Source organism: Apodemus sylvaticus, chromosome 1 (genome assembly GCF_947179515.1).
Source record: "Apodemus sylvaticus chromosome 1, mApoSyl1.1, whole genome shotgun sequence".
Taxonomy (NCBI): Eukaryota; Metazoa; Chordata; class Mammalia; order Rodentia; family Muridae; genus Apodemus; species Apodemus sylvaticus.
In genome coordinates, this window is record NC_067472.1 from 189,872,518 (window position 1) to 189,882,072 (window position 9,555).

Genomic DNA, 9,555 nt, shown 5'->3' on the forward strand with positions numbered 1-9,555 from the left:
AGGATAACCTGAGGTGTCACTTCTCAGGCGTGTCTGAAGGGACTCTGGTCAGCTCATGCATGGCCAGCCTGGCTCTGAGGCCTTGCCCTTCTCTCCCATCTTCTCTGCCTGGCCTCCAGGATCTGTTCCCTTATCCGGACTCTTCCTCCTTCTGAGACTGACCACCAGGCTCCAGCAATCAAAAGCCCCCTTGGGCGCACCTAATTAACATGCCCAATTAAAATTAAACACTTCATCCTAACATGGTCCCCCCCACCTTTAAAAAGTGCCATTTGTCCACGGGCCGTGTCTGTGTCCTCTCTCTGTTGTCCCACTCTGGGAGAAATTCCCCTCCTCTCTCTGCCTTGTTCCCGCCCCCTTCTCTCTCATCCTCTCTCCTGTCTTTGTTGTCTCCTTATTCCCTGTCCTCTGGGGCAAAAAACAAAAACAACAACAACAAAAAAAAACAAAAAACAAAACAAAAAAAAACCCTGCTTTGTGCTGAGAACTTGATCTTGGGGTGTCCCGAGCCAATGTTCTTCCTAACTGTGTCCGCTGTTTCCTTCCTCGAGACACGTTCTTTCATTTGCCTGATAGCCACCAACTAGACTTGACTGCCTGCCTGCTCAACAAGCCCCGAGCTTCCTTCCTCCTGTCTGTGTCTCCCAGGTCCTGGAATTTCCGGCACATGCCACCGTGTCTGGCTGCTCTTTCCATAGGTTCTGGGACTCGAACACAGGTCCTCCTGCTTGCACACCGAGCACTTCCCTCACTGGTCTATCTCCCTGGCACAGGATGCACTTTCAGTGCAGAACGTGTTGGCACACATCCAAGCTGGAGCATACCGCTACAGGGGAGTATTTCACAGTTACGCTCGCAGGCGGGCCTCCGTCCATCCGTCTCTGGTGTCCCCTTTCCTGGCTTTGGCAGCCTGGGGGAGACTGGTTCTCATCTCCCAGCTCTGCAGCTTCCGAGGGAGGGCAGGTCACGAGGAGATAGGGGTCCTGTCCCTTCAAGGCACTCCCTTCATAGGGTTTTGGCTCAAGTGACACAGAATTCAGCTAACGCAGCCGGTGGAAGAGCGATGATTCCACTGGACTGTGGACAAGGCTCAGTGGCTGCAGTGTGTACCCAGAAAGCACAAAGCCCTGGTGTGATCACCAGCACCCCAGAAACCAGGCAGGGTGGCACACACCTGTCATCTCAGTGCTCAGGCGTTCAAGGTCAGCTTCTATTACATAGTTGAGGGCCAGTGAGGCCTCCACGCACGCCGCCCCACCCACGACTCAGTGAGGCCAAGGGGATCTCTCCCTTGAGTTTCCTTCAGTAGACTTCTTTGTTCAACCAACCTTTTCTTCCCGCTGCCTGGCCTCACTAGTAATTCTAGCCCTAGGGCTGTCTGCCAGCCATCTCTCGAGATGAGGGGAACCGTCAGTTCTCAGGATAGACGAGTGGCCATGCCGTGCCAAAGTGACAGGGCAGAGGGCGGGTTCTGGTCATATACACTCACTCACTCTCTCTCTCTCTCTCTCTTTCATGTGAGGTGTGTGTGTGTGTGTTCTGGTACATGGAAGTCTCTCTCATGTGAAGTGTGTGTGTGTGTGTGTGTGTGTATTCTGGTACATGGAAGTCTCTCTCTCTCTCATGTGAAGTGTGTGTGTGTGTGTGTGTGTGTATTCTGGTACATGGAAGTCAGAGGAGGAGGCCATCCGGTCCCTTGGAGCTGGAGTTACAGGCATTTGATCCATACGCGTGCTAGGGAGGAACTCTTAGCCTAACCCTTTCCTCTTCCTCCTCCTCCCTGTCTCAACGCACAAAGGGTCTCACTTTGTAGCCTCAAATTCCAGATCCTGCCTCCACCTCTTGGGTCCTGGGATTTGTATCCTAAACCAGTATCTGTTCCTGTGGGGTTTGAATGAGCACGGCCCCCTTAGGTTCATATGCTCGAATACTGGGTCTGCAGTTGATGGAACTGTTTGGGAAGGATTGGGGGTGTGGCCTTCTTGGAGGAGGTGTGTCCCTGGAGGCAGGCTTCTAGGATTCAAAAGGCTGACCTCATTCCCACTTGATTCTCTCTGCCTCAGGCTTGCAGACAAACGTGTGTTTATCTGTTCCTGTCGCCATGCCTCTGCTCCTCCATCATGGACTCTAACATAAGCCCAATTAAAGGCTTTCTTTCATATGTTGCTTTAGTGATCGGGGTTGTCACATAACTAAGACAGTAATTAGCTAGGGGGCGGGGCTATGCTAATTACATCAGAGAGGACCATAGGTCCTGACTCTGGTTACAGTGGAAAACTGCCTTCTCAAGCACACGTGGGTGCCAGAAATGCAGATGGAACCGGCCAGCCGTGCGCCGTGAACTGCTCGCATGGCCGTGAAGTGCTTGCATGGGAGCACCACATCGTTTTGCTGCTTGGTTTTCCCAGTTCCACCTCCACCCTTTGCTCCCTTCTGAGAACAATGATCTTCTCACTACAGTGCCCGCCCCCTTCAATAACCGGATGACACAAAGATGCAGGAAATGAGCTGGCAGTGGTGGTGCACTCCTTTAATCCCAGCACTTGGGAGACAGAAGCAGGTGGATTTCTGAGTTCGAGGCCAGCCTGGTCTACAGAGAAACCCTGTCTACAAACAAACAAAGATGCAGGAAACAGGAAATGGCTCAGGTAAATGGAGCACCAAGCAGGGTTTGTCTAAGGCACATTGAAGGTTTTCTATGTTTTTGCAAAGAAGTCACGTGAGTAGATGGCCCCTCTGCTGTTGCCTCTGAACATGGGTGCAGTGCCTGGAATGAAGACGGCCATCTTGAGATCATGAAGTAGACCAAACATTGACCATTTTGGACACTGAATTAATCAACTCAGGAATTCCCTAGCTCCACAACTGCGTTTTATATGAGAAAAATCAATTTGCTTTTTTCCTTTCAACCATCTTAAGTTGGGTGCCGGTTTGGCCACATGAGTCACGCAGATTATGTGGAAGCAGACCTGCTTGCCAACTGGAACATTCCAAGTGGTGGGAACTTTCTTGGCTCCCCCCCCCCCCAGTTACTCCTTCTTAGTTGTGGCAGGATCCCTCCCACAGGGTCTGTTTCCTGGCTTCCCAGTGAGCGGGCCGTAGATCGTGAGAACTTCAGGAGGGGGTGACCTTCCCTGGCCCCAAGCAGAGGGGAGCTGTGGGCAGAGCTGGTGGATCCTTTAGCTAAAATGTGAGAACCTGGGGAAAGGAGTGCGAGTGGTTTTAGTCTTTAGCTCCACAGAAGGTGTTTCTGTCTACTCTGTGGGAAGTTGGAAGTAGGCAGTCTGAACTCCAGGCCAGGGAGCAGTGGGAACCACTGTCTCAAACCCAGGGGGTGCCGCCTGAGCGTGACAACCGAGGTTGCCCTCTTGCCCACACATGTGTGCAGGTACACATGTGTGGGCAGGCACGAGTGCGCATGTGTGAGACGGTAGGGAGGGACAGAATCTGCAGGAGGGAGCGAGCCTTTTCTGGTTTACACAGGTTCTTTCTTGTCCTCAGCAAACCCCAGGAGACCCAGGACTTTGCTTAGATTCTAACTTCCAATAACAGTTTCTGCTTAAGTCAGCACAAAGCGATTTTATCTCTTGCAGCCAAAGATCCTGGAAGACCAACTCAGGAGCCTGCGACACTGAGGCCTAATACAGACTGTAGGATAGGACCTTATGAGAAACGCGATCCTAACCTCAACATCTGTGGAGGACACCGTAAGGTGGCCATTTCTACCCCGTGAGCCCCACTGCAAGGCATCATGGGAGATGAAGCCTTAGCCTCAGTGTCTTTAGCAGGGCACCATGGACGCTATCTTCTATTTCAACCAGGAAGCATCTCATTCGATGTCATCTTTGGTTCTCTCTGCTGCAGGGCATGATGGGAAAAAAAAGCCTTGGCTTTCCCCCCCCCCCCTTGGAAAGCACCAGCAATGTTATAGTCTGGGAGGCGGGGAGATGGTGGTGTTGGTACAGTATTACCCCAGAAATATGAGAACCTGAGTTCATACCCCCAGTATCCATTAAAAAAAAAGACAGGCTTAGTGCATCCGTGGTTCTAGTTCTTGGGAGACAGGGGGATCTCTGGGGCATCCTCACAAACAGCATAGTCAAACTGGTGGGCCCTGGGGTTCAGTGAGCGACCCTGGCTCAAAACAGTGAGGTGAACCAGAAGACAGCTCGGGGGTACGCACCTTTAATCAAAGCACTGAGGAGGTAGAGGCAGGTGCATCTCTGTGAGTTTTAGGCTAGCCTGGTCTATAGAGTGAGTTCCAGGGCAGCCAGGGCGACATAGTGAGATCCTATCTCAAAACCAAACCGAACAAAAAAGCAGTCATCGTCCCAAGCTAAACGTGACAGTGGGAAAACCCAGCCTTGTTCACAGGTACAAAAATCTTTTATATATATATTTATATAATAAATTAGAGAAATAACAATGATAATAATAATAATAATTACAGCAACAATATTAACTTAACCAAGAGGCCCCCTGCTGCCCGCAGCCCTTGTTCCACTTCTCTTCTGGTTCATAGAAAAACCGAGGCCCAAAGAAGACAACGAAACGGCACGAGCATCCTCAAAGATGGAGCAGAGAGAGGGGGAGGCGGTCCACAGTCCCTGGGTCCAGCCAGGGCTGACGGCTCAGGATTCAGGTCCAGAGGAGGACGCCCCACAGTCGGAGGGTCAGGAGCAGGCAGGCGATGAGGCTGAGGTGAGCAGGGCCTGGCGCGGGGGCGCCCCCTGGGAGGCGGTTACAGCCACTGCCGTCGCAGCAGGAGACAGAGACATTGAGGTGCGTCGGGAGGAAGGAGTCGGCCGCGTGGGAGCCTTGGCACCAGGAAGCCGTGGCGCAGCCTCTTACGGTGTAACTCTGGTTTCCCAGCACTGAGGACAGAGAGAAGTCAGTGAGAACTCTGGGGGTGGGGAGGGGAGGGCAGTGGGGGGAGTGACAGCGTCCCCCGGTGGCGGTGGACACCAAAGCCCACCTCCAATGCCCTGTTGTGAGCAGGGCTTCCCAAAGTGTGTTCCAGGAACCCCTGGCAGCGCCTCAGCCTCACCCCAGGATGGGTTTCATAGTAACACTAAGATGCCATTTGGCTTTCCAAGCTTTTGAGTGTACAAGAGAGACTTTTCCAGAGAAACCCCAGGACGTGATACTGCAACAGGCGGAACACGAAGGCAGAGCCGAGGACCAGCTGTCTGCTATTAGAGCCAGACGGGAGGAGGGTTGCCACGCGGCAAACAATGACAGAGTCCTCTTTGCAGTTTTTCATGATGAAAAACACAGGCATCTCCACTCCGCCCCCATCAAAACCATTATTTACGAGACCAGTCGTGTTGGCGCACACCTTTAATGCCAGCACTGAGAAGGCAGAGGCAGGTGGATCTCTCAGCTTGAGGCCAGCCTGGTCTACAAAGAGAGTTCCGGGACAGCCAGGGCGACAGAAGAAGACCCAGTCTCGAAGAAAAACATAAACGGTAATGAAGTGTATTTTTCTCATTGGCTCGACAGAGCCAACTCTCTTACTGCAATTTGTCCTTTTGTGTAGGTAAACACCACCTCCTCCCCACCCACCAGACAGGGCTTCTCCGTGTAGACCAGGCTGCCCTCAAACTCAGAGATCCACCTACCTCTGCCTCCCAAGGGCTGGGAGTAAAGCTGTGCACCGCCATCCCCGGCTAAAGTGTCGCCTTTACCATAGGAAGATCCACCCGGCCTAGGTCTGGCTCACTATCAGTCAGTCTGATCAGGGCTCTGTGCCTCAGTGGGTCCCCTTCCAGCTCCCACAGGGCCTCACCATCTAAGCCTGTAGCCTCCAAGCACCGAGTCATTGGTCCCCGGCAGTCAATGAGGGATGTCTCTTCGGAGGAACACCCAAGGGTGTTGTTCCCCTCACAGCTGTAACACTGGAAGCCATTCGGTGGTAAACTCTGAAGATCCAGAACTTAAAGATGAAAAAAAACGGACAGGGAACGGAGAAGATCAGCACTGGGTCTATGCATCCATCCATATGCCCACGCTCAGCCCGAGGTCATAGGGCGCCACCTGATGGTCATGCCCCGGAACTGCATTTCCTTCCGGTGTTCGGTTCTCTACCGCGCACATCTAGCTAGGCGACTGATGCTCGACCCTAACAAACAGGCCCTACTCTCTAAAAAGTTACTTATGGAGTTGTTCACTGTAGTAGCACTGGCTGCCTGTGGTTCCTAAGGTTTAAATGAATTGTCGTTAAATGTAATCCTAGAGCTAGTGAAATGTCTGGCTCGGCAGGTCGAGGGGCTTGCAGCCAAGTCTGATGATCTGAGTTCCATCCCCAAGACCCCACACGGTGGAAAGAGAGAACTGACTCCTCAAAGTTGTCTTCCGACCTCTACAGCTACACTGTAGATGCTCGCGCACACCCCCAACCATGAGTGACTGGAATTGACTCCAGAGCTGGCGTCTGCGCTTAACTGCTGGGCCATCTCTTTAGCTGTCATTACAAACGAGGTCTATTACGGTGGAAAGTGCTGTTGGACAAAGAGCCGGTCTACAGTCAGGTATCAACAGCACTGCCCGAGCACGCCTAGCTTTTCTCTGTTTTTTTTTTTTTTTTTTTTTTTTTTTTTTGTGTGTGTGTGTGTGTGTGTGTGTGTGTGTGTGGAGGATAACTTTGAACCTCTGAACCTCCAGCCTCCACCTCTGGAGTACTGAGATGGTGTTTAGGTTCAAATGAATTAATATTAAACAATAAGTTTAGGACTGTGACGGATCAGTGAATAAAGGTGATGGCTGAACGGAGAGGACCTAGGAGAGAGCGAGGACAGAGAGTCGTAGAAGGAGCCGATACCGTCCACCCCAGTCTTCCTGTTCCTCACCTGGGCCACCATTGCATTGGGTGAAGTTGCAACACTTCAGGAAGTGAAAAGTCTGGTTGCTATGGAAACCTGCTGTGCCTGGGCATCCGGGAAGACTGCCACAGCCTCTGGTGTAGTCCTCATCCTTCAAGCTCCCTGCAGAGGGCAGAGGGCAGAGGGCAGAGGGCAGTAAGGGGCTGGCTGTTGAACTGCCCCCTTGAGCACCCCCCCCCCTTTTACCAGAGGCCCTTGTTACTTATGGTAACTTCGTCCCTAGCCAAAGGACTTCATGTTCCCTTTTTCCTTTGTTATATGATAAAGGAGGCCCAAATGAGAAATAGAACCATATGCGTTTCTGCGATTTCTAGGAAGAAAACCCTTAGGAAACAAAGGAATTTTTTTGGTCCTTCTCTCCCCTTCTCCTCTGCTTGGAATGTGGACACCGAGTCTGGAGCTCTGGTGGCCATATTGTGCCCTGAGGCAGTCCTCAGAATGAAAGCAATGTGTAAGACACGAGGCAGCTAGTTGGGTTCCTGGTCACTCTCAAGCTGATCCAGTGACCCTGAACTTCCGGTCACCGAGCATGTGTGAATTCGCTCCGGGTTCTTGAAGATCTCTACCTGGTGCAGCCTAGAGGAGGACTTGCCAGCGGGTGGGGCTTACTCACTCTGGGTGTTCTGGAGGGTCACCACTTCAATACAGTGTTCCGCGGGAGAGCGGCATTGGAGGCTTTGCTCCCGGCCCCTCTCACAGCTCTGGTCCAGAGAGGTGCAGGACGCACACTCAAGGTAACGGCCCTGGGGAAAGGACCGGCCTCGGACTCCTAGGAAGAGAGGAAGCGGCGGGTTGGCCGGCCAGGTCTTACAGAGAGAGAACTCCCCTCTGAACCTTGCGGTCAATCACCAAGGCTACTTGTCCCAAATCCTTCTAGAACATATCCTGTCCTCTCCAGCCTTCAGTACCCTCAATGCCAGCCAGCCTCCAGTTCTAGCCACTGCCGTCTCCACCTCAGTTCCTCTCAGCTGGTTCTAAAATGAAGTCTTTAAAGTGCATCTAGCCCAATTCCCTCTGCTCAAAACCCTTCCATATCTCCCAATCGTTAGATTAACAGCCAAGCACCCGAGTACGGCATTCAAGGCCCACTGAGGACTGGGGTCCTCCCACCTCATCTGCAAGCCCCTCCCAGGCTCTCTTCCGTACTGGCTCCACAGTCTTAGAACATAGACCCCGACGGCACCAGACTTCCGGATATTCTGTGGTCTTTGTCTAGAACACGCTTCCTTTGTTTCTGGTCTTTCCTAACTCCTCCATCATTCTTCATCATCCTAAATAGCACCTCTCCTAGGCGGGGCTCTACCACTGAGCCACGCCCCCAGCCCCTCACTGGGGGATTCTAGGCGGGGCTCTACCACTGAGCCACGCCCCCAGCCCCTCACTGGGGGATTCTAGGCGGGGCTCTACCACTGAGCCACGCCCCCAGCCCCTCACTGGGGGATTCTAGGCAGGGGCTCTACCACTGAGCCACGCCCCCAGCCCCTCACTGGGGGATTCTAGGCAGGGGCTCAACCACTGAGCCACGCCCCCAGCCCCTCACTGGGGGATTCTAGGCAGGGGCTCTACTATTAAGTTGAATTTGCTGCCCCTCCCCCTTTTCTGATACAGGGTCTCAGAATATTAACTATAATCCGGAATTCTTTATCTCCAGTTATCTCATGGAACAGCTCAGTCTTCGGTTGGCCTTTACTTCCGGGACAGTCTACCTGGAATCACAAATTATCACCCACTGATGGATGACCGGAAAGGTCAAAGCCTCCCTTGATGGATCCACGGTAATCTTGTTGTTTTGCTCAAAGTGTCTCACTGAGGCCAACTCGATGGGATACTTTTCCCTGGCAACACCATGCCATCCCTTGCCCAGGTTTTGGCTCACACCATCCCGTAGCCTGGCACAGCCTCTCCTTCCTGACCCAGGAGATTGGAGCTGTGTCTGAGCTGAGGCAGACCACTGGCAGGCTCAAGGCAATTAGGTGAATCATTCTATCCAGAGCCAAGTCATCTATCTCATTCAAAGAAAAATGCCTAAAAGGCCCACAGCCCGCCTCATTCCACAGACTTCCACGAAAACCAAAAGCAGAACATCCTCCAGGCATGGTGGTACATTCCAGTAATCCCTGGACTTTGCTGGATGCGGCTGGAAGATTGCAAATTTGAGGAGAGCCTGGAGTACACAGAAAGACTGGGTCTCAAAATAAAATCTCAGAACAGGAATTTCCAGCATAGCCACGATGCTTGTCCCAGCCCCTGCCAAGAGGGTGCCAAGAGCAGGGGGTTGGGGGGGGTTCCACTGTGAATACTTCTTCCCAGGATGCTCTTCTAAATACGGGTCATGTGATCTGCAGGAGTCTGCTTAGCCCCTTTTCCCAAATGTCTTAATTACTCATTCATAAGTCTCACCAGTGATGTAACAAGTCTTGGTGGAGAAAAGCGCTTGGGACACTGAGACGGGAGGATTCCCTAGTAAGGAGCTGGGCTGGGGGTGTGGCTCAGTGGTAGAGCCCCTGCCTCGACTCACCCAGTGAGGGGATGGGGGCATAGCTCAGTGGTAGAGCCCCACCTAGAATCCCCCAGTGAGGGGCTGGGGGCGTGGCTCAGTGGTAGAGCCCCTGCCTTGAATCCCCCAGTGAGGGGCTGGGGGCATAGCTCAGTGGTAGAGCCCCTGCCCAGAATC

General features: G+C 52.7%; 1 protein-coding gene across 1 annotated transcript in view; it reads right to left on the minus strand.

The window, feature by feature from the left end:
• Positions 1–4,385: 4,385 nt before the first annotated feature.
• Plaur (plasminogen activator, urokinase receptor) overlaps positions 4,386–9,555 on the minus strand; it is a 14,318-nt gene continuing 9,148 nt past the window's right edge. Inside the window, exons 4-7 of the mRNA XM_052169453.1 lie at positions 7,495–7,650; positions 6,849–6,983; positions 5,789–5,935; positions 4,386–4,874 (exon numbers count right to left, since the gene is read on the minus strand). Coding sequence (XP_052025413.1) covers positions 4,639–4,874; positions 5,789–5,935; positions 6,849–6,983; positions 7,495–7,650 — 674 coding nt within the window. The 3' untranslated portion in view covers positions 4,386–4,638. The remainder of the gene's footprint in view (positions 4,875–5,788; positions 5,936–6,848; positions 6,984–7,494; positions 7,651–9,555) is intronic.